This window comes from Schistocerca serialis, chromosome 2, assembly GCF_023864345.2.
Source record: "Schistocerca serialis cubense isolate TAMUIC-IGC-003099 chromosome 2, iqSchSeri2.2, whole genome shotgun sequence".
NCBI lineage: Eukaryota > Metazoa > Arthropoda > Insecta > Orthoptera > Acrididae > Schistocerca > Schistocerca serialis.
This window is the reverse complement of record NC_064639.1, coordinates 540,856,638-540,881,817: the sequence shown is the minus strand read 5'-3', so window position 1 is coordinate 540,881,817 and position 25,180 is coordinate 540,856,638. Positions and strand designations below refer to the sequence as shown.

The 25,180-nt window shown below is 45.3% G+C and overlaps 1 protein-coding gene across 1 annotated transcript in view; it reads right to left on the bottom strand.

Annotated features, from left to right (window-relative positions):
- Positions 1-24,810, bottom strand: part of LOC126456190 (brachyurin-like) — a 30,553-nt gene extending 5,743 nt beyond the window's left edge. The window contains exons 1-5 of the mRNA XM_050091944.1: positions 24,781-24,810; positions 23,537-23,636; positions 19,565-19,715; positions 18,030-18,208; positions 6,920-7,018 (exon numbers count right to left, since the gene is read on the bottom strand). Of these exons, the coding sequence (XP_049947901.1) occupies positions 6,920-7,018; positions 18,030-18,208; positions 19,565-19,715; positions 23,537-23,636; positions 24,781-24,810 (559 nt within the window). The remainder of the gene's footprint in view (positions 1-6,919; positions 7,019-18,029; positions 18,209-19,564; positions 19,716-23,536; positions 23,637-24,780) is intronic.
- Between the last annotated feature and the right edge of the window lie 370 nt (positions 24,811-25,180).

Sequence of the window (25,180 nt, the reverse complement as noted above, 5' to 3'; positions counted from 1 at the left end):
TTGTCTCCAGAAACACAGTTCAGTCGACTGAACAGACAGGTTTTATTCGCCTGGAGACCTGCAAGGTGCATTCCACTGACCCCTGGTCACAGGAGAGCCCGCACAGCCTGGTGTCAAGAATACAGTACAAGGTTTTTTGAACAGTGGTCCCAGCTTATGTTCACGGACGAGTCCAGGTATAGTTCGAACAGTGATTCTCGCCATGTTTTCATCTGGCGTGAACCAGGAATAAGATACCAATCCCTTAATGTCCTTGAATGGGACTTGTGTGGAGGTCGTGGTTTGGTGGTGTTGGGCGGGATTATGATTGGTGCACGCACACCCCTGCATGTCTTTGACAGAGGAACTGTAACGGATCAGGTGTATCGGGACGTCATTTTGCACCAGTATGTCCGCCTTTTCAGTGGTGCAGTGGGTCCCACCTTCCTCCTGATGGATGATAACGCACGGCCCCACCGAGCTGCCATCGTGGAGGAGTACCTTGAAACAGAAGATATCAGGCGAATGGAGTGGCCTGCCTGGTCTCCAGAGCTAAATCCCATCGAGCACGTCTGAGATGCTCTCGGTCGACGTATCGCTGCACGTTTTCAAACCCCTGTGACACTTCAGGAGCTCCGAGAGGCACTGGTGCAAGAATGGGAGGGTATACCCCAGCAGCTGCTCGACCACCTGATCCATAGTATGCCAACACGTTGTGCGGCCTGTGTACGTGTGCATGGCTATCATATCCCATATTAATGTCAGGGTACATGCGCAGGAAACAGTGACGTTTTGTGGCACATGTGTTTCGGGACGGTTTTCTTTACTTATCACCAATACCGTGAACTTACAGATCTGTACCGTGTGTGTTCCCTATGTGCTTATTTTATTAGTGCCAGTGTGTGGCACCACATTCTGCAATTATCCTTAATTTATGAGCATGAGTGTATAACTACCCGGTTTGTGTGAGGGAGGCCACCACCTAATGGTCTGCAGGACTATGGTGGTGGACGATGTACGAACCTGAGTACAGGAATATTTAAGACTCAACCGAATATGGAGTCTGCAGATTCTGGGGGAACTCTCGGCAAATGTGCGTTACCGAAGAACTATTTTACTGTGGATATTTGTTGTGTAAGTGTCTGGTTATTAGTGCAGGAGAGAACTGCGTTACACGGGTGCAACAAAAGTATTAAAAATAACTCGGGCAGTGTTTTCTGCTGCACAACGAGTTTATTAGCTATTATTTATGTAAGCAACGAGTATTGTTTCAGCAGTTTGTCATTCTCAAGTTATCCTGCAGTATATAGACTACAGTTTCTTCGTATAAAATTATAAAACATAAGGTAGACTTCTTACATCTATTTTTGTAGATATTTAGGTTTTTAGGTGTCACAGTACAGTTTTCGAGTGTCTGTCGGGATTGTTTCTTAGTTTCCGTGCTGTTAAGGGTTGTTAGTATTTTATGAATTTTGTGCACGTTTTTATTTGTAGTTATGTTAGTTCGAGAGCAAATTCCATTCCACTAAGACATACAATCCTGGAAATTGAAATAAGAACACCGTGAATTCATTGTCCCAGGAAGGGGAAACTTTATTGACACATTCCTGGGGTCAGATACATCACATGATCACACTGACAGAACCACAGGCACATAGACACAGGCAACAGAGCATGCACAATGTCGGCACTAGTACAGTGTATATCCACCTTTCGCAGCAATGCAGGCTGCTATTCTCCCATGGAGACGATCGTAGAGATGCTGGATGTAGTCCTGTGGAACGGCTTGCCATGCCATTTCCACCTGGCGCCTCAGTTGGACCAGCGTTCGTGCTGGACGTGCAGACCGCGTGAGACGACGCTTCATCCAGTCCCAAACATGCTCAATGGGGGACAGATCCGGAGATCTTGCTGGCCAGGGTAGTTGACTTACACCTTCTAGAGCACGTTGGGTGGCACGGGATACATGCGGACGTGCATTGTCCTGTTGGAACAGCAAGTTCCCTTGCCGGTCTAGGAATGGTAGAACGATGGGTTCGATGACGGTTTGGATGTACCGTGCACTATTCAGTGTCCTCTCGACGATCACCAGTGGTGTACGGCCAGTGTAGGAGATCGCTCCCCACAACATGATGCCGGGTGTTGGCCCTGTGTGCCTCGGTCGTATGCAGTCCTGATTGTGGTGCTCACCTGCACGGCGCCAAACACGCACACGACCATCATTGGCACCAAGGCAGAAGCGACTCTCATCGCTGAAGACGACACGTCTCCATTCGTCCCTCCATTCACGCCTGTCGCGACATCACTGGAGGCGGGCTGCACGATGTTGGGGCGTGAGCGGAAGACGGCCCAACGGTGTGCGGGACCGTAGCCCAGCTTCATGGAGACGGTTGCGAATGGTCCTCGCCGATACCCCAGGAGCAACAGTGTCCCTAATTTGCTGGGAAGTGGTGGTGCGGTCCCCTACGGCACTGCGTAGGATCCTACGGTCTTGGCGTGCATCCGTGCGTCGCTGCGGTCCGGTCCCAGGTCGACGGGCACGTGCACCTTCCGCCGACCACTGGCGACAACATCGATGTACTGTGGAGACCTCACGCCCTACGTGTTGAGCAATTCGGCGGTACGTCCACCCGGCCTCCCGCATGCCCACTATACGCCCTCGCTCAAAGTCCGTCAACTGCACATACGGTTCACGTCCACGCTGTCGCGGCATGCTACCAGTGTTAAAGACTGCGATGGAGCTCCGTATGCCACGGCAAACTGGCTGACACTGACGGCGGCGGTGCACAAATGCTGTGCAGCTAGCGCCATTCGACGGCCAACACCGCGGTTCCTGGTGTGTCCGCTGTGCCGTGCGTGTGATCGTTGCTTGTACAGCCCTCTCGCAGTGTCCCGAGCAAGTATGGTGGGTCTGACACACCGGTGTCAATGTGTTCTTTTTTCCATTTCCAGGAGTGTATATCCTCATAATGACTTTACATTTCACATTCGCAGAATGTCGGCGATAACAGTTGCGTACAAAGATCGTATTATCCTACGCCTCCATGTACTTTGTATACTTATACAGTATACATATATAATTATTTCTGAAAATAGCAAGCGGCCGAAAATAAACATTTTGCTTATGCAGATAAGGAACTAATAAACTCATTGTACAACATAGAGCCGGAAAAAGTAGAGTAATATATTATTCATTGACATGCTGGGGCCCATCTGGAAAAAAAGAATCGGATTGGGCCATGAAACTGGACGCATTTTGCAGGTTATATACTCTACTAGAGTAAAACGCTTTGCTGCCACGCCTTAGGTAAAGCAATTCAGTATTTGTTGTAAGGTCACTACCGAGGTTGGTCATAGCAGAATTACCACATACACTGATCACCTAAGACATTATGTCCCACTATCGTAATAAACCGGTCCAGTCGATAGCACCGTCACCTGGCGACGAATGACTGCAAGTAAGACAAACGCACGCTGCATGTAGTATTAGTGTGCTCGTGTGTAGAATGGGAAGGCACACGTTCTATCTGGGTTTGACCGAGAGTAGATAGTGATGGCCCGGAGGCTCGGCACGAGCATTTCGGGAACTGTACGACTTGTCGGGTGTTGGAGAAGTGCTCTTATGCCGCGTGGAGTGGCCGTACGGTTTGAGGCGCTGTGTCACGGATGCGCGGCCCCTCCCACCGGAGGTTCGAGTCCTCCTTCGGGTATGGGTGAGTGTGCTGTTCTTAGTATAAGTTAGTTCAAGTTAGTTTAACTAGTGTGTAAGTCTAGGGACCGATGACCTCAGCAGTTTCGTTCCTTATTACTTCACACACATTTGAACATTTGAGTGCTGTTGTGCTGCCTGTCTTCGACATGTGTCGAAAACAAGGTGAAATCACGTCCAGGTGTGAGATTGGGTGGCCACCCCTCATTACAGATGTCGGACGTCGTAGGCTGGGCTGACTGGCAAAACAGGACAGGAGGCGAACTGTTGCGAAACTAACATCAAACTTTAGTGCTAGGCAGAGTACAAGTGTGTCTCAACTTACAGTGCGCCGAACATTCCTAACGATAAGCCTCCGCACCCAAGTGTGTCAATGTTAACATCACGCCACCGGCCACTACGACTAAAATGGGCATGTGACCATTGGCACTGGGCGTTGGCGCATTGGTGGAGCGTTGCATGGGTTGACGAATCCCGATAACTTCTTCATCATGTCAATATGACAGCGTCCACCTGTCGTCTTCCAGGGATACAGCTCCATGACACCTGTACTGCTGGATGGAGACAAGCAGGCGGCGCCTGCATTATGCTCTGGGGAACATTCAGGTGAGCATCCATAGGTCCAGTGACGCTAGTGCAAGACACCATGACTGCCAAGGAGTATAGCACAGTGGTTGCAGACCACGTACATCCCTTCATTACGATCATGTTTCCCGACGGTGGTGACATTTTTCAACAAGACAATGCGCCATGTCACATAGCCAGGAGTGTTATGCAGTGGTTCGAGAAACACAGTGGCGAGCTAGAGTTGACGCCCTGGCCCCCCAATTCGATAGATCTGAACCAGATCAAGCACATCTGGGACGACAGAGCTTATCGGCCCCCTTCCCGTAATTTACGGGAATTAGCTGACCTGTTGTGCAATTGTGGTGCCAACTACCTCCAGTAACCTAAGGCCTCATTGTTTCCATGCTACGACACATGATTGGTATTATTCGTGCGAAAGTTGGACATACCGACTATTAGGTTGGTGGTCATAATGTTCTGGCTGATTAGAATAGACTCGTTTGTATAGAATGCAGGTTGCAGACTTTGGCTAACTGACAGGGCTTTGGAAAAGTGCATTTAGTATTCATATAATTTGCTTGAAAAGTGCTCGTGAAAGCATTATACACTCCTGGAAATTGAAATAAGAACACCGTGAATTCATTGTTCCAGGAAGGGGAAACTTTATTGACACATTCCTGGGGTCAGATACATCACATGATCACACTGACAGAACCACAGGCACATAGACACAGGCAACAGAGCATGCACAATGTCGGCACTAGTACAGTGTATATCCACCTTTCGCAGCAATGCAGGCTGCTATTCTCCCATGGAGACGATCGTAGAGATGCTCGATGTAGTCCTGTGGAACGGCTTGCCATGCCATTTCCACCTGGCGCCTCAGTCGGACCAGCGTTCGTGCTGGACGTGCAGACCTCGTGAGACGACGCTTCATCCAGTCCCAAACATGCTCAATGGGGGACAGATCCGGAGATCTTGCTGGCCAGGGTAGTTGACTTACACCTTCTAGAGCACGTTGGGTGGCACGGGATACATGCGGACGTGCATTGTCCTGTTGGAACAGCAAGTTCCCTTGCCGGTCTAGGAATGGTAGAACGATGGGTTCGATGACGGTTTGGATGTACCGTGCACTATTCAGTGCCCCCTCGACGATCACCAGTGGTGTACGGCCAGTGCAGGACATCGCTCCCCACACCATGATGCCGGGTGTTGGCCCTGTGTGCCTCGGTCGTATGCAGTCCTGATTGTGGCGCTCACCTGCACGGCGCCAAACACGCATACGACCATCATTGGCACCAAGGCAGAAGCGACTCTCATCGCTGAAGACGACACGTCTCCATTCGTCCCTCCATTCACGCCTGTCGCGACACCACTGGAGGCGGGCTGCACGATGTTGGGGCGTGAGCGGAAGACGGCCTAACGGTGTGCGGGACCGTAGCCCAGCTTCATGGAGACGGTTGCGAATGGTCCTCGCCGATACCCCAGGAGCAACAGTGTCCCTAATTTGCTGGGAAGTGGCGGTGCGGTCCCCTACGGCACTGCGTAGGATCCTACGGTCTTGGCGTGCATCCGTGCGTCGCTGCGGTCCGGTCCCAGGTCGACGGGCACGTGCACCTTCCGCCGACCACTGGCGACAACATCGATGTACTGTGGAGACCTCACGCCCCACGTGTTGAGCAATTCGGCGGTACGTCCACCCGGCCTCCCGCATGCCCACTATACGCCCTCGCTCAAAGTCCGTCAACTGCACATACGGTTCACGTCCACGCTGTCGCGGCATGCTACCAGTGTTAAAGACTGCGATGGAGCTCCGTATGCCACGGCAAACTGGCTGACACTGACGGCGGCGGTGCACAAATGCTGCGCAGCTAGCGCCATTCGACGGCCAACACCGCGGTTCCTGGTGTGTCCGCTGTGCCGTGCGTGTGATCATTGCTTGTACAGCCCTCTCGCAGTGTCCGGAGCAAGTATGGTGGGTCTGACACACCGGTGTCAATGTGTTCTTTTTTCCATTTCCAGGAGTGTAGAATATGGCCCAAAACGGGGCTAACACAACGTATACAGAAAGAGGCAGTATGAATGGTCAAAGCTTTTTTCATCCGTGTGAGACCATCACGTAGATGCTGAGAAACATAAAGTAGGAAGCTCTCTAAGATAGATGTCGACTATTCCGCGAAGGCCTACTTACAGAGTTTCGAGAACCAGTTCGTAGTGAGGAATCAGTAATTCACTGTAATCATCTGCTTATTGATACAGTAGGGAACGTGTAGATTAGTTGCAGCAGGCACAGAGGCACTTAAAAATTATTCTTTTCGCGATCCACACACGACTGAACAGCGAAGAGGCACTAATACGTGGTACAATTGGATTATCATGCGGTATGATCTACAGATAATAGGTGGAGGTGTAGAGCTGGCCGAAGTGGCCGTGCGGTTCTAGGCGCTGCAGTCTGGAACCGCGAGACCGCTACGGTCGCAGGTTTGAATCCTGCCTCGAGCATGGATGTGTGTGATGTCCTTCGGTTGGTTAGGTTTAACTAGTTCTAAGTTCTAAGGGACTAATGACCTCAGCAGTTGAGTCCCATAGTGCTCAGAGCCATTTGAACCATTTTTTTGGAGGTGTAGATGTAGATGCTAAAGCAGCCTGCTGCTGATCGCTCACCGTTGCTGGTGAGCCCCCACCCGGTGACGGTGGCGTCGTAGCCGGCGAACGTCTCGCTGATCTGCGGCCTCGACGGCAGCTTGATAGGCTTCACGTAGTCTGCAACGAGAGAGGTACAAACTAAAATTGGACAACGCATACTTCCATCTCTACTAGTTCATACATAACTTGCAATGTCGTCACTGCAAGGGATTAACAGAACAACAGATAGTTTCTTATGCACTGCCCAACAAAAAGAGTGAAGCACCCACAACGGGAGGCGGAAACGAAATAATACTTCTCGAGATGAGAGGGTATGTGATGTTTTTTGTTGCATCCCCTGTGGCCTGGATGCAGGCACTGATTTGTTCGTGAAGGCTGTCATAAAGCCATTAAATCGTCTCCTGAGCTGACAGACAACCGTTGTAACTGAACCTTGATATCCTGAATAGTGCCTCTTCCCTCTAGGGTGGAGTTTATGTCCGAACTGATCCCATGTATGTTCCATCGGGGGGGGGGGGGGGGGGAGAGGAAATCTTGGGATGTTACTGACCGTGGGAGTACCTCAACATCAATCATAGAGAAACGTGCCTTGTATGGATTGTTCTGTTGAAAAATAATATCAGAATACAGTCGCATGAGAGGTAATACATTGACGTAGGATGACCATTTCGTACCAGTCACTACCAGCCTTGAGCTGAAGTCACACCCAGTCGCTCCACACACCATGCACCACGAGTGACACTGCTGTTGGTGTGTACGAATACGAAGTTACGCTGACATCAGACCATGCTTTCTGTGTGCTTCACGTTTTAGTCATGCTTGTAAGGTTATCACTTGCAGGTTCTCTGAATAGTGAAAGGAAACACCTCTACGGTCGCAGGTTAGAATCCTGCCTTGGGCATGGATGTGTGTGATGTCCTTAGATTAGTTAGGTTTAAGTAGTTCGAAGTTGTAGGGGACTATTGACCTCAGAAGTTAAGACCCACAGTGCTCAGAGCCATTTTTTGAAAGGGAAACATTGTGTGTTAATGTAAACATAACATAGGTAGAGATAAAGTAGAGCTTCAAAAGCCATCTGTTACGTTTTAGCAAATGTTTTTAATTATTTATGTACTATCGTAAGGTGACACATAGAATACTTAATAAACGTATACAGAGCTAACATCATCTGCGAAATGAGGTAATAATACCTTCGTCTTTATAATTAAATGTTTCATTGAGACATTTAAGTCTTTTTTTATTATCTCCGATAAATGGATGGCATTTCTGCCTAGAAAGCAAGAAGACTTGGGTTCGAGTCCCGGCCGCAGCACAAATTGTAATTCATTTCGTCTCTTTCGATCTTTATCGGAGTTTCGTCTTTGTAGAAACAAGCTAGGCAATTACTTTCGTAATAGACTGATTATGTACAAGATATCTAAGTACATTCTGTAATAAAGGGATGATTGTTGATACATAGCTACCATGTTAATGAGTGATTTATATTATTCTTAATTAGTTGATTCTTAATCAGTTGAAACACGCAGACGCCCCCCCCCCCCCCCCCCGCTACTCTCCGCCCCCACCACAACACACACACTACGTAGCACTTGTCTGACCCTAGCAAAGTGTCCATCGGTCGTCATCTTGTCCTCAAGTTGCTTTAAGAGAAATGTGATACTAAAAAGTTCCAGTGCAGAGATGCTGTTTGTTGAGTTTATCAGTCTCTCCAATCGGGTCAACATCCAGACCCTACGGTCCATCGTCCATGATGTCCTAAAAGAGGTCTGTAGCAGTGTTTGCCTTATTACGTTACTGATGCTGTCGGCATCTGTTATAATATAACAAACACCGCTTGGGTTTGACAGACGGCGAGAACCCTGGTGCAGGTGGACATAATTTACGAGTATGTAGCATGTTAAAGCTCTCAGATTAGACCAGATGGTGACAGTTAAGCCTCCGCTATACAGGCCACGTAGTAATTCTCGGCTTTCAAAAGGGCTACAGGTTAAGTCGGAGACCACGGCATGGGGTTTCCCCAGGCGAGTGGCCACTGCAAGGCACAGAGTGGAGTGAGGGAGTCGTGATGGTGTAAGCTGTAAGGCAGCAAATTATTTCACGACAGCTGCCTGAGTGACACAGTACTAGTAACGCCATGAACACATGGAGAGAACAACAAGGCTTTAAAACACGTTTAATGACCATCTCTATACTATGGGGTGACGAAAGTCAGGGGACAGCGGTGGTGGTGGTTATTGGGATGTTTGAGGGGGACTAAACAGCGAAGGTCATCAGTCCCCCCATGGGACAGCGATATGGACATATACAGATGGCGGTAGTAATCCCGCACACATATAAAAGGCAGTGCGTTGGCGAAGCTGTCTTTTTTACTCAAGTGATTCATACAAAAAGATTTCCGAAGTGATTAGGGCCGCACGACGGGAGTTAATAGACTTTGAACGCGGAATGGTAGTTACAGCTAGACACATGGGACAATCTATTTCGGAAATCGTTAGGGAATTCGGTATTCCGAGATATACGGTGTCAAAAGTGTGCGGAGAATATCAATTTCCAGGCATTATCTCTCACCAAGGACAACGCAGAGTCCGAAGGCCTTCACTTAACGACCGACAACAGCGGCGTTTGCGTAGGGCTGTCAGTGCTAACAGACAAGCAACACATATGAAATAACCGCAGAAATCAAATTAGGACGTACGACTAACGCATCCGTTTGGACAGTGAGGCGAAATTTAACGTTAACAGGCTATGGCAGAAGAGGACTGAAGCGAGTGCCTTTATTAACAGCACGACATCCCCTACAGTGCCTCTCTTGGGCTAGTGACCATATTGGTTGTACCCTAGACGACTGTAAAACCGTGGCCAGGTCAGATGAGTTCCAGTTTCAGTTGGTAAGAGCTGACGGTAGGGTTCGAGTGTGGCGCAGTCCCGCGTAACCATAGACCCAAGTTGTCAACAAGGCACTGTGCGAGCTGGTGGTGGCTCCATAATGGTGTGGGCTGTGTGTACACGGGATGGACTGGGTCCTCTGGTCCGACTGAACCGATAATTGACTGGAAATGCTTGTGTTCTGCTTCCGTTCATAGAATTCATCTTACCAAAGAAAGACGGAAGTTTTATGGATAACAATGTGCCATATTAGTGGTTCACGAATGTTCGTGACTGATTTGAAGAACATTCTGAACAATTCAAGCGGATGATATGGCCACCCACATGGGTCGACATGAATGCCATCGAGCATTAATGGTACTAATCGAGAGGTCAGTTCGTGTACAAAATCCTCCACCGGCACACTTCCGCACCTACAGTCGGCTGTCAAAACAGCGTGACTCATTATTGCTGCATGGCCTTCCAACGACTCGTTTATTTCACTCCACGTATAGTTGCTGCACTGTGCTGGGCGAAAGGAGGCCGGACACGACATTAGGAGAAATCCCATGACTTTTGTGACCTCCCAAGATGGTACTCCAGGCGGGTGTAAAATGGATGTGCCCAACGGAAAAGAATAAACGCTTAAATGAAGATTTGGCCCTGTCTGACTACCCCCTGGAGCAGATCTTAGGATCTCTTAATTCTATAAATATAATCTAAACGTAAATGAATAATGCAGGCAACTAATCCTACTAAATAATAAACGTTGTTCCTGCTTATATATTTATTGAAGATAAAAAAAACATTTAGATTACAAAGTTTGCATTTCCTAATTAAAATTACTAATCAGTTGCCCAACTCTGCCCCTTATTATGACTGCATGGTTTAATAGCAATAACTCGAAATGACTGACATCACCTACGTACCAAACACTAGAAGACACTACTTTCAAAGGTGATCTACAGTGGTGTGGAACCTCAGCGGAAATAAACGTGATCACAACTGTTTAGCTTTTATAGTCCTCATATGCCGAAGCAATTTGCGATATCACCGTATGTACTGCATCCGGTACGTCGAAGTGATGGTTCTCGTACTCGTCTGCGACGATGGAAGAACTCAAGCCACAAATAAACTCTTTCAAACACTAGGACGGATGAAGGCGGTCCTCTGACTAATATACTCTAATACCGTCTTCTCCTCTCTTTGTTCTACAGACGAGAAACGCGAACTACCAGGCGCAAGGAGGGAGTTCAGATAACGTCTCAACGTAAGTATAGGCAGAAGACGCGCTCCCAATTACTGAACGCTGCGTACTCAACGACGACTTCCAACCTGGAGGTGAAGTCTAGAATCGTATAGGTTCGTAACAGTACAGTGCCTAACTGTTCTAAGTATAAACTCTCCTGAGAGCAATGTTAACAAAGTCCATCTGTGGCAACAAAGCTGATGTCGAGCGACCGTCACACACAGGCGCTCACAATGGAAGACCACGTCTCTCCACCGCTGGCTTCCCAGCAAGGCTCAGCTCCCCACCATCATAATTCAGAAAACTAATCATATTCCTGAAACCACGGAATACTCTCCATATATACAGATTCTTCCGAAAGACGACCAATCATATTTTGTTCTTTTTTCGTCCAGCGCGGGAAGTTTGCGAGGAAAAACCTCTACTCGAACAATGGTACGCTTGTGAATAAAAATCCTTGGAAATAACCCAGCATGCGTGGTTTCTTAGGTGACGCTTCCTCGTTCCTCTCACCTGTGTCCAAGATTTTCGTAGTTTCCGAAGTATAATCCTTCCAGTCCGGCTACAAAATCGGCCGGTCGTGACTCTATTGTGCCCCAGCGCTCAGGTGTCCCAGCGCCCATCTTGCTACTTCCTTTGTTTAAGAACGACCAACACACCTGTGTGGGTCTTCCACCCAGGGCTCGAGTTCCGCCCGCCGTTTCATTTCCACTGTCATTCCAACCTCTACTAGTATGATAATAAAGACACTCCGACACCTTTCATGCAATAAGCGCTAACAGTTATTTACAAGGCATACAGTCTCCTTTACCTAATTGTGTTTGTAGGCACGGCAAAATATGAGGATGGGTGATTGTAGGGTTGGAAATTATAGCCACTTTACAACCTCAGTGTATGGTTCAAATGGCTCTGAGCACTATGGGACTTAACATCTGTGGTCATCAGTCCCCTTGAACTCAGAACTACTTAAACCTAACTAACCGAAGGACATCACACGCATCCATGCCCGAGGCAGGATTTGAACCTGCGACCGTAGCGGTTACGCGGTTCCAGACTGAAGCGCCTAGAACCGCACGACCACACCGTCCGGCCTCAGTATATGTTAAATACACTCCTGGAAATGGAAAAAAGAACACATTGACACCGGTGTGTCAGACCCACCATACTTGCTCCGGACACTGCGAGAGGGCTGTACAAGCAATGATCACACGCACGGCACAGTGGACACACCAGGAACCGCGGTGTTGGCCGTCGAATGGCGCTAGCTGCGCAGCATTTGTGCACCGCCGCCGTCAGTGTCAGCCAGTTTGCCGTGGCATACGGAGCTCCATCGCAGTCTTTAACACTGGTAGCATGCCGCGACAGCGTGGACGTGAACCGTATGTGCAGTTGACGGACTTTGAGCGAGGGCGTATAGTGGGCATGCGGGAGGCCGGGTGGACGTACCGCCGAATTGCTCAACACGTGGGGCGTGAGGTCTCCACAGTACATCGATGTTGTCGCCAGTGGTCGGCGGAAGGTGCACGTGCCCGTCGACCTGGGACCGGACCGCAGCGACGCACGGATGCACGCCAAGACCGTAGGATCCTACGCAGTGCCGTAGGGGACCGCACCGCCACTTCCCAGCAAATTAGGGACACTGTTGCTCCTGGGGTATCGGCGAGGACCATTCGCAACCGTCTCCATGAAGCTGGGCTACGGTCCCGCACACCGTTAGGCCGTCTTCCGCTCACGCCCCAACATCGTGCAGCCCGCCTCCAGTGGTGTCGCGACAGGCGTGAATGGAGGGTCGAATGGAGACGTGTCGTCTTCAGCGATGAGAGTGGCTTCTGCCTTGGTGCCAATGATGGTCGTATGCGTGTTTGGCGCCGTGCAGGGCCAACACCCGGCATCATGGTGTGGGGAGCGATCTCCTACACTGGCCGTACACCACTGGTGATCGTCGAGGGGACACTGAATAGTGCACGGTACATCCAAACCGTCATCGAACCCATCGTTCTACCATTCCTAGACCGGCAAGGGAACTTGCTGTTCCAACAGGACAATGCACGTCCGCATGTATCCCGTGCCACCCAACGTGCTCTAGAAGGTGTAAATCAACTACCCTGGCCAGCAAGATCTCCGGATCTGTCTCCCATTGAGCATGTTTGGGACTGGATGAAGCGTCGTCTCACGCGGTCTGCACGTCCAGCACGAACGCTGGTCCAACTGAGGCGCCAGGTGGAAATGGCATGGGAAGCCGTTCCACAGGACTACATCGAGCATCTCTACGATCGTCTCCATGGGAGAATAGCAGCCTGCATTGCTGCGAAAGGTGGATATACACTGTACTAGTGCCGACATTGTGCATGCTCTGTTGCCTGTGTCTATGTGCCTGTGGTTCTGTCAGTGTGATCATGTGATGTATCTACCCCAGGAATGTGTCAATAAAGTTTCCCCTTCCTGGGACAATGAATTCACGGTGTTCTTATTTCAATTTCCAGGAGTGTACTTGACCTTAAGCATGTAAGAAAATGTTTAGAAAATTTTTGAAATTTGAATGTCGTTAGAAAGCACTAAGTGCTCTCATTATCAAACACTGAATTAGTGTAGCCTGGGTAATTTGCGTTCAATTTTAAGGAAAAGCTAATTCTCGTGCCTTTCAATGTATATGTCGTCGTAATATCTGCTGAATTACGTGTCGTGCAGTGATATGATTTCGCAGACAAATTAAGTGGTATACATAGAGCTTGCTGCAGAACATGTTTGGAATAGAGTTAGTAATAAAAAAGTCATAAATTCAAACGTCATTCCGTGATTATGAAGTATGACTGCATGAACAGCGAAAATGTAGAAAGTGAAAAACTTATTTCCTTTAGTTTTGTGGCGGGTGTCAGCGAGAAAACGTTTAGTAAAGACCGGTAGTCATTATACACTCTCATTTTCAAGTACTGGGTGAGTGAAGTCGAGGTATTTACGCGCCTTAAGTTACGTCGCCTCAAAGCATACACAGTTTCTATCTGTAAGACTTATCTTACTGTGTTAAACCTTTAACATAAGATTGTACCTCTAGTAGTTTATGACAGCATTTTAGACTTTCCTTTTTGGTAATAATTACATGCAATAATGTAAATCAAATTTTAGTTGCTTCTGGAAACTGTTATACAGGCAACCTGCAACTGGCACTATGCTACCATGCCACCCGTTGGTTGTTTAGCAATACAGATCCTTTCAATGATGTGAGAAATCGCATTTCAGATGACTGTATTTTCTTTCGACAGCTTTTTATTCATCTATGTCTCTCTTCCATACATCAGTGTTGGAGCAGCCGTGGTCATAAAATTTGAATCTCTTTTCTCACCTTAGCTTAAATGTTTGCCGATTTGTTCCATACATTTATTGAAGTTGATGAAGCTCTTTTCTCACTTTGATATCATCGTCAATGAATTAATCACAACCAGGTGAAATGAAGCTTGAAACTCTTTCTATTGGCTGATCGTCAGTTATTATCTTGGCTTCATTGGATCTCTTTCTTGTCTCCGTCATACGTATTTGAAAATTATAACTTTTAAAAATGATACTTAGCATAATATGTAATGATTTCTGAAGCTTGAATGAAATAATCATTTGAAAAAAGTGCAGTATTTATATTGAATTTTAGTCCGGCAGCACATGTTCCTTTCTGTTTATAATTATTTCGTCTGTACGTATTTTTGAAGAGTGTTAGAGAGAGGCCACAACCTTCATTAATTAGAATATCTTCTGTTAATTTATCTCTCATATATGAAATAAATTTTGTTTAGTATGAATGCATGGTCTCCCGGCTATATGAATTAATGAAAACTTCTCGGACTTCCAGTCGCGTCGGGTGGTTACAAACCCACGAGCTTTCGACCGAGCTAACCTCGGCTATGGTCAGGTTGGAAATGATCGCCGTATCGCCGCTGCCTCGCCGTTATATAGCCGCCCCGCTGACTGTGGGCGTCACTGGTGCTCTCTTCCTCGTCAAATATCGTAACGTTTTCGTTCCGTGTCCGTTGCATCCACTTCAACCTCGCGATGACCGCATCCTTGGCTGTACAGAGCTGAGAAACACTGTCCTTATTGATGGTGTTTTCAGATGTTTCTATTTCTGTAGCTTCTTTTTAAAGGACTAGAATTCGCTGTCAGTAATCTAAAGCGTGTTCAGCCACGTCTGATTTTTCCGGGTAGCGTATGCGTAAGCACCTCTCGTGTTCCGTCTGCCGTTGATAACTGTTTGGCCGACGTAGCAGCAGCAGCTATACTGATATGGCATATCGTCCACTTCAGGCGTTCTGAGCCCTAGATCTTCCTCCACAGGCCTCATGAGGTGTCGTAGCTTCTCTGGGGCCATGAACACTGATGAAATGTTGTATCTCTTCAGCAGACGGCTGAACTTTGCCGACACTGTGCCACAGAAAGGTAAAGTTTCCTGCTATGTTCTTCGATAGTGTTTTTCCTGCGCGTCTCACCTGAAATAGCCTTCGATACCCGGCGGTGATTATTGCCATTTTCACGGAAGACTTTTCGGAGGTGGCTTAGTTCTAGTGGCAGATTCTGTCTTTGCATACATTTTGGATAATCCGAATGAAATTTCTGGGGTAGCCTCTCTTTTCCATTATGTTCGATAGCTGCCTCCTTCCTACCATATCAAGAGCCTTTATGTAATTTGGATGGCACTGTAGCTTTTAAGTTAAATTTTCTTCTTCAATATCTGAGATGAATGTACCATCAGTGCCAGATAGCCCTTTTCTGAATCCTTTTCTTCCAGTGAAACAGAGTGTGCAACAACCTAAAGCCTACTGATTACTATTTTTGCATATATTTTATAACCAAAATTTATCAAATTTATTCCACGTCAGTTATTACAAGAACTTCTATCACTTTTCCTAAAAACCGAGAATTCCTTATATTTTCTTTATTCTTCCGGTGTGATTTTCCTTTCTAACAAAGGGCAAATAAATGCAACTACCTAAATTTAAGACTCATCTGACGATTTCTGAAGAGTTCCAAATTCATTTTATCTCATCCTGGGGCATTACCATTTATAAACGATTTCAATCGTCTATTAAGTTCCTCTCTATCTACCGGAGGAATTCCCGCAGCACCCGTATCTATGCTTTGGTCTTCTTCACTCTCTCTATGGCGTTCAGTATGCCATAATACTTTATAATGCTGTGTCCACGAGTCCTTCTTCAGTTACATTTATAATTCGAGTTTCTCTTTCATCGCCATTAAGATATTTCACAAATTTTTAAGCCGCCTATTGTCTCCTGTTGAATTTGTTAATATATACCAAAACTATTCCTACAGTTTTCATGTTACAGACTTAACATTACTGCTCCATCATTTGCACTCCTCTTCAATTTAGTGGTTCCAATTCTGTATCATTTTTAAGTATGCTACTTGTATTAGCTTGACATCTTCTGAAAGGTCTTCATTCCAACTTTTTAACCCAACTTTTCCCCTCCATTTCCGTTTCTTCAGAGTGCTCCGTTTGTTGTTGCCTTTGTTGCTGCAGTTTTATTTTCCCATTCTTTGTTAACGTCAGTTGTTGGAATCCCAACCATATATTGCTGTAATCGACTATGGTATAAGTATTTTATTCCTTCATCTAACAACAACATATGCTATACACTTCTTCAGTTCGTGTCGTATTTGTAGCAGATACGCAGTCACTTGATGGGAAACTCGTGCGCTGATCTATTAAAGTAGAAGGTTTCCTGTAGTCAGAAGTTAGCAGGACTGGAGGCATCTCTTCTGTCTTCATTTTCAAATGCCGATATATCTTCACGTAATGGAGCAGACAGCTGTTCCGCAGACGGAACAATTTGCGGCGCAGTGTACGAAAATGGGGACCTTAGGGTAGGAATACCTATGAATTGAGCGTAGTGTACAGTGCAAGTTGCCAACGTCAGACTAGACTTTCGTACCAAGCTGTTCATTTACATTTCCCAGTAAGACCTAAACTTTAATATTACACATGTTTCACCTGCTTTTACAGATTTATCTGATGGTGACAGCAAAGTTGAAATGCTTTGTGGGTTGAAAAATGTGGATACACTGTCTAATAAAGAGTCAATACCATACGTCTAATTTATATGACTAATAGGCCGTGTACTATAAGACGTGGTTCTAGATAGTTTCGGTAGCTTTGAAGTGTGCTGACATTAAGTAGGGAAAGAATACACATTTAGAGTACATTCCACCTTCAGATAAGAGCTACATCTGACAGCTTGGGTCATTTCCTACGGATTCTACAGGTAACCAGGCCACAGTGCTTAGTCATGACAGAAAGCAGTACTGCTTGCATCTTTGAGCATGATTACTAGTATTCGCAATTAATGTTTAAATTTCTCCAAGAAAGTCCAAAGAATATTGGACCAGAAAGTAAAAACGTAAGAAGGTCGCTCACGAAAATACTTCAAAGTTTCATAAATCGATAGTTTCTACGTGTCACAAGTCCTAGCACGAAGTTTTTTGTGTTATTATAACTTTGGTGTATCAGGTCGGCATCTCAAAATGCCATGGAGGCCTAATTTATAAGAACAGAGAGTCGGGCATACAATTCAATTCAGTGAAAAAAGCTTGAAAAATAACGGTGCCTCTTCAGTTCTTCCTAGCTTCGTGGCACTTGTCGAAAACAACTAGACGACCCTTGTGCTTATCTCTTTAAACTTTTAAGCAGCGTTAATTGCCGATGGGATTCAGGTGTACAAAGTCGATTATACTTTTAACGGGAGCTATCTGTATTAGCAATGAGGTGGCATTCAAAATCTTCAGGGAGCTTACAGGCGATTCCTACTGTGTACCATAACCACGTGACTGTGGAGACAACGCTTGATTGAAAGAAAATTTCTAAGCTATTGTTCCAAGTATCTATATGCTAACTCCACAGATTTTGCTACGTAAAATCTGGACTTGGAAGCCGTATCCATACTTGGAACAGAAGTATGTAAGTATATCAGAATCGCACCTCGCAAACATAGATGACATTTCAATGAAGACACTCACCGGTGATTGTGATGGGATCGGACCACAAGATGAGGCCGACGTCGTTGAAGGCGGCGCCGTCGTCTGTAGTGTAGTAGGCGTCGTTCATGACGGCGTCGTAGGTGTAAAACGACTGGGTGTTGTCTCCAGACGTGGGCAGCCGCTCCAAGCCCCCGAGTAGCACCGTGAAGAACGAACCGCTGCAACAAGGCGCGGGCGGCGGATTAGGCATGTTTAACGTCACCATCTCTAATCAGACACTATGCAGCCTGGCTTCGGAAGATAGAAAGAGTGCGAGAAAACAGACTCGTTCAGGCCTGTGACCCGTAGGAAGTTTATCATCGTGATGAAAAAGATCGTGTATTCCCACGATGTTAAAGCTTCGATTGGTATTGTTCCAAACGCTCCAATTACTTTTAACTCGGTGTATACGTCTGCGGCGCCCTTTCAGGCGTCTAGAGCAGCTGCTGGGTCCATAAGATAGCCGGGAATCCGATATTTTCATTTACAAAGATCATTTTTTAAATCCTAAATGCGTGTCTGACAACAAATTATGTGTACATAACGGTGGTTTAGAGTGTCAAATTTACTGCCTATCGTGCTGCAGTACTGGCTTTTGTAGCGCTTCTTTGGGGACATATCCATTGCATCATTCCGACTGTAGTTCATCAAGGAACCTCGGACGCATTTACATGTCGAAGAGAGGAACTGACCAAATAGAGCCTGAATAACAGTCGAAATCTCGCCAGGAGATGAGCCTGAAATGCGCATTTCTCTACAACGCCCAATTAATCGTGAGTGAAATAGCATCTAAAGTTGTGTTGGCACTGGAATAACTCGTAATGGTGAGATAGGAAACTGATGCAGGGCTTGTACAGAGTGTGCAAAATAAAACTGGTCCGTAAAATATTTAAAAGGCTCACACGGAATTTGCTACTGTTAATACGATTCTCCCAAATGCTCTGTACTAAGAACCTCGCTGTGTCATTGCGTCTGAGTGAGTGACCAGTTGAGTGCAACACAAAATGATGTTTTCGATAAAGTAGTGCTTGTTTATTGTCGAGTGTTGTGCGGAGAGCAGTTCGCGGATAACTTGTGAGGAACTGTTTACGTGAAACAATGAAGTCTGCATCGCAAAACGTGGTGGCTAAATGACGCGAATCGGACTTTGTTGCGAATAGAAACCAGAACTATCCCGAAAAATAGTTGAAGCAAGAGTTAGTTTCATTGTAAACATTTTCCACGCCAGTGTTATTTTGCTCACACAATAGAAGGAGACATACCGGCATATTCTGCAAATCCCAGCTTCCTCAGTTTATTAGTCCAATAACAGAAACCTCAGCACTATCTCGTAAGGTATGTGGTCTCTTAAGGGAAATATTACCTAAATGTTTGCTACTTTTGAAAGAAAGCTGTCTGAAAGGTAAGATATTTTTGAGGCTATTGTTGAATAAGCGCAATCGGGGAAAACTATTATTTACTTCGTACTTTGGTAACTATATTAATTTCTTTTACATATATACATATCATTATTGCTGCAATTCTTATATACTGACACTTCGACGCAGTGCGCAGCCGTGAGGACGGCGGTGGTGGAGATGAGGGAGCCGCCGCAGAAGCCGGAGGTGTCGATCATGAGGCCCGCCTGGTACGGGAATTGGCCCTCCGCCGCCAGCGACCCTTGCACGATGCGGTCATCTGCAGACGCTGCGGGAAGAAAGCCATCTGATAGAGAATTAACCCTGCAGGCTGCAGCCGCTGTGAAATTTTCTAGCGCATTAAAACAATGTGCTGGACAAACAGTCGAACTTGTTGTTGTTGCTGTGGTCTTCAGTCCTGAGACTGATTTGATCCAGCTCTCCACGCTACTCTATCCTGTACAAGCTTCTTCATCTCCCAGTAACTATTGCAACCTACATCCTTCTGAATCTGATTAGTGTATTCATCTCTTGGTCTCCCTCTACGATTTTTACCCTCCACGCTGCCCTCCAATACTAAATTGGTGATCCCTTGATGCCTCAGAACATGTCCTACCAACCGATCCCTAATTCTAGTCAAGTTGGGCCACAACCTTCTCCACAATCCTATTCAATACCTCCTCATTAGTTATGTGATCTACCCATCTAATCTTCAGCATTCTTCTGTAGCACCACATTTCAAAAGCTTCTATTCTCTTCTTGTCCAAACGATTTATCGTCCATGTTTCGCTTCCATACATGGCTACACTCCATACAAATACTTTCAGAAATGACTTCCTGACACTTAAATCTCAATGTTAACAAATTTCTCTTCTTCAGAAACGCTTTCCTTGCCTTTGCCAGTATACATTTTATATCCTCTCTACTTCGACCATCATCAGTTATTTTGCTCCCCAAATAGCAAAACTCCTTTACTACTTTAAGTGTCTTATTTCCTAATCTAATACCCTGAGCATCACCCGACTTATTTCGACTACATTCCATTATCCTCGTTTTGCTTTTGTTGATGTTCATCTTATATCCTCCTTTCAAGGCACCATCCATTCTGTTCAACTGGTCTTCCAAGTCCTTTGCTGTCTCTGACAGAATTACAATGTCATCGGTGAACCTCAAAGTTTTTATTTCTTCTCCATGTATTTTAATACCTACTCCAAATTTTTCTTTTATTTCCTTCACTGCTTGCTCAATATACAGATTGAATGATATTGGGGAGAGGCTACAACTCTGTCTCACTCCATTCCCAACCACTGCTTCCCTTTCGTTTCCCTCGACTCTTATAACTGTCATCTGGTTTCTGTACAAATTGTAAAGAGCCTTTAGCTCCCTGTATTTTACCCCTACCACCTTCATAATTTGAAAGAGAGTATTCCGGTCAACATTTTCAAAAGCTTTCTCTAAGTCTACAAATGCTAGAAACGTAGGTTTGCCTTTCCTTAATCTAGCTTCTAAGATAAGTCGTAGGGTCAGTATTCCCTCACGTGTTCCAATATTTGTACGGAATCCAAACTGATCTTCCCCGAGGTTGGTTTCTACTAGATTTTCCATTCTTCTGTAAAGAATTCGCGTTAGTATTTTACAGCCGTGACTTATTAAACTGATAGTTGGGTAATTTTCGCATCTGTCAACACCTGCTTTCTTTGGGATTGGAATTATTATATTCTTCTAGAAGTCTGAGGGTATTTCGCCTGTCTCATATATCTTGCTCACCAGATGGTAGAGTTTTGTCAGGACTGGCTCTCCCAAGGCTGTCAGTAGTTCTAATGGAATGTTGTCTACTCCCAGGGCTTTGTTTCTACTTATTAATAAAGAAAATTAGTTTCCTGTATGAGTCCGCAATTATTGTGAATATTTTGTGGATGAAAACGGCTAGTTCGCTTAATAAATGTCTTTGTTTATCACATTGCTCCGTCTACTGCTATCATCAGTTATCGGCAGCAAAGATCAAAAGAACGTGAATAGCGACAGGCGTTTGTTATACAGCGTCAATCTTCACAAGACAAAAAATCTAAAAGTTCTCTTTTCATCGAACACGCGTAATAATAACAGCAAGCACCAATTTTATAATTGGAACATCATGTTAATGGATAATGTACTTTATGCATAAGTTCATGCGGCTGTTGTGTAAGATATTATAGTGTAGCAGATTCAATGAATACTTGTTGTCAAGTTCAGATGAACTCCAGATGGACTAAGAGCCGCCATTTAAAAACAAAATTTACGAATTTGAGACTACACTCATTTAAATCGTGTTTCATAATTTGACTTAGAATGACTGTAATTTAAAGACTGTCTGTCTTTTTATAAGTATGAAGGGAGAAGAAAACAGAAGGCTACGCCCCGGACACTAGCACCACCTATCGGCTAGAACCTGCATGTTTGTGAAATTTTTTGAGTCCCATTTGTAGTTCACGTTCGTACTTGAAGTCAGCGTGAGGTATAACTTTTTTTATATTGGACCTGAACTTTGGTTTGCAAGTTCTAACTTTTTTTGGTCACTGATCCACTCTTTGGAAAAATTAACTTTTTAGTTTTATCATCCTTCGTAGTTTGATGTTGTATAACATGGCAAGTAGTGGAATGACCTCACGTCAACTTTTGAGGTACAGTATGTAACTGGGTACATATTATGGCCGAGCATGGTTATCGTCTCAGCCGCGATGACGTACTTGAACTTTACTGGAGAGTAGCAGAGAAGGTGGACATGACCAGTCTTGCTAACAGACATGACGATGCAAAACAGCCCCCTGTCTGCAGTATTATTCTTAGAGTTTACGGTAGCCTCCGAGTTCACCGACCCTCAACGGAAGACCATGACATTGCGAAAAAGCATCATGTATCATTTTCATTATTCTTACAGCACGTTTTTGAGCAATGACGTCTTTTTTCCTTAAATATATGTTACCACAAGACATTATTCCTTAAGACGTTATTGAAAATGTGCGAAGTGTATCAACATACTGAAGTGTCTCCTCCTCAGGAATTGCAACGGTTCGAAGTGCAAACGTGAATGAACTAGGTTGTTTCAGGAGTTCCAAAATCCGTGTTTCCCGTTTAAATTTTAATCCCTCGTATGGAGAAAAATTTTTTTGCAGTTTCCTCAGTAGTTATTAATTACTGACCATGCGTTATACTTACAATCGCTGCATTACCTCTAGATGTGGAAAACTGAATATGTTCCGTTTTTCTGAAATTGAGAGTGAGATCATTCGCAGAAAACCACTTAGTACTTCTGTCAGGATCATTAGTTATCATTTCTTTTGTTGCTGGGGGGCTTATGTTTCTATTAATTACAATAGTAGTGTCATCCGCTAAAAGAATCATTTCTCATTGTTGTAATTAGACAGGAGGCCATTTTCATATATGAGAAACAATTGTGGACCTTGTATAGAGCCTTGTGGCAGCCCATAAACGATTTCTCACCGCTCAGAAGAATCCTTAGGAATCGTCAACGTACTAAAATATATTGACAACCGTGCAGTTCTATTTGACGCCGGCCAATATATTTTAGTACGTTGACGACTCCCAAGGATTGCTTGTCTTTTAGTTCTTTGTTTCTCCCAAGGATTTTGACGATGGTTTTAGTCTGTCAGATGTGGATTGTCATGTGCTGTCCTGGCTCGTGTTTCGACAGAGTTTTGCAGATGTTTTACCGATTATCTACGGTTCGTATCGGATGCCCATCTGCCGGTTAAGTCATGTTTTTATACGCACTTGCACCTTGGAAGTCATAGCACATGAGGTATTACCTTGTTCGGTAGGTTATGTTGATTAATAGCGCTTTTATTTATGTCTTTTCATTCTATACCCAGAGTTGACCTCAAGTTACGCCTCTAGGGTACGAAACTGGTCGTCATACAGGGAAACACACAGTAAACAGGTAATGCGGATTTGGACTTTCACTCAGTTTAATATAGACTGTTTTATCATATTTGATTTTAATTGCTTTGATTGTCCGTCACATTATGCGCAAGTTCTTTAACGGTGGTTGCCCGACTTATCAGATTATTTATAAAGATATATTCACTGATTTGTGTTCTATGATATACTTACCAGGGATCCTCCTGGTTGCAGGGGGAGAAGGCGGCGCACGCGGCAGCTTCCTGAGGCGGGGCAGGGAGCGAAGCCTGCCGGACCGCCGCAGGTCCGCTGCCTGGAGGAGAAGTCAGTGGTCAGCACAGGACATACGTAACCCGGCAGGGACCGTCTTGTCCCTAGACGTGACTTAAATATTATATGGCCGCTGCTACCACAAATCTGGCTTGTAGGAGATGGTCAGCAAATCTTCGAGAACGGTTAGGAGCAAACAGTGCATCATAAAGAACACCACTGTCAGGATTTTCTCGTCTACGCTCCCACTTGAACCCGCATAAAAAAAAGAAAAGACGTGGATAGTGAAATCTTGGAGACTACTGATATCAATATTCGTGATTTATTGCATTCTAACGCCGTCAGTTTGTTGATTTGTACCACTAAATATTAAGGGATGCCGCTATTAAGTAGCTTACGTACTGTTCATCGTTTGTATCTGGTCTGAAATACTGATTACTTTACTGATGGCCGATCTGAAAGAAAGCGCCTGTGATCGTGGCCAGGTTACAGGATTGCTAGTAATTTAATATGGCTCCGAAATCCTCAAGAGTTCAGAAAAATTGGTAAAGCACCTCGATTTGTAACCATCGCATGGTTCAAATAGCGCTAAGCACTATGGAACTTAATATCTAAGGTCATCAGTCCCCTAGACTAGAACTACGTAAACCTAACCAACCTAAGGACATCACACACATCCATGCCCGAGGCAGGATTCGATCCTGCGACCGTAGCAGCAGCGTGGTTCCGGACTGAAGCGCCTAGAACCGCTCGGTCACATCGGTCGGCTAGCCATCGGACTGACGGCTACCATATTCGAGTACAGCTCAAAATGAGCACATTTTCTCACGATAGCGACGAAGTAATGAACATGTTGAACTTGGATTCGGAAGGACGATTCCTCATATACTTGTCATCCTCCTTTAGGACATGTGGCGTAAAACAATCTTTGATCTCGTTTGCGTAGTAAATTTCTACACAACGCCCCAGTTAAGTAACTCAACTGTCTATGACGATTCAAGCTACTGTTACAATAACGTCGATGTCGTGAAGTTTCTTTCATTTTTAAAAAAAAAAATCCTCAAGTTTCATAGTGTGTTTAATAGTACTGAAGTCAAGTAATGTTCTCGCAATGGTAAATATTGTTGCGTCCAGTGTGCTGAAGTGATATATTGATGAATATGCAACTGTCAGTAAGGCTGCCTTACGTGAACATATTCAACAGCAGAATCTTGCATATCTCACCTATCAGGATCGACTGTGGACGTTTAATTTAAACCTCTGCATTTATTTCCTCTACGAGGATACTAGCAAGTGATCCCTGACTTTTATAGCACCAGCGGTCCAATATCTTGTATGTTCTCTGATACGCGATCACCATGCCACTGGTAAAATTCCAAATGTACAACGCTCGTCAATCCATGACTTCGGTGCCATTGCCATTGTTTCTGTGGCCACGTTGTTCTCACTTGAAGTTAGATTAGCCATGGTACTGGTACGGACAGTATGTTTGGCGAAACTTAGCTACAAATGATAATGAATGTAATGGATTGTAGCTATCCAACAGTGAATTGAAAATGAGTAGCTATTCTGTGCTCAATTTATCAC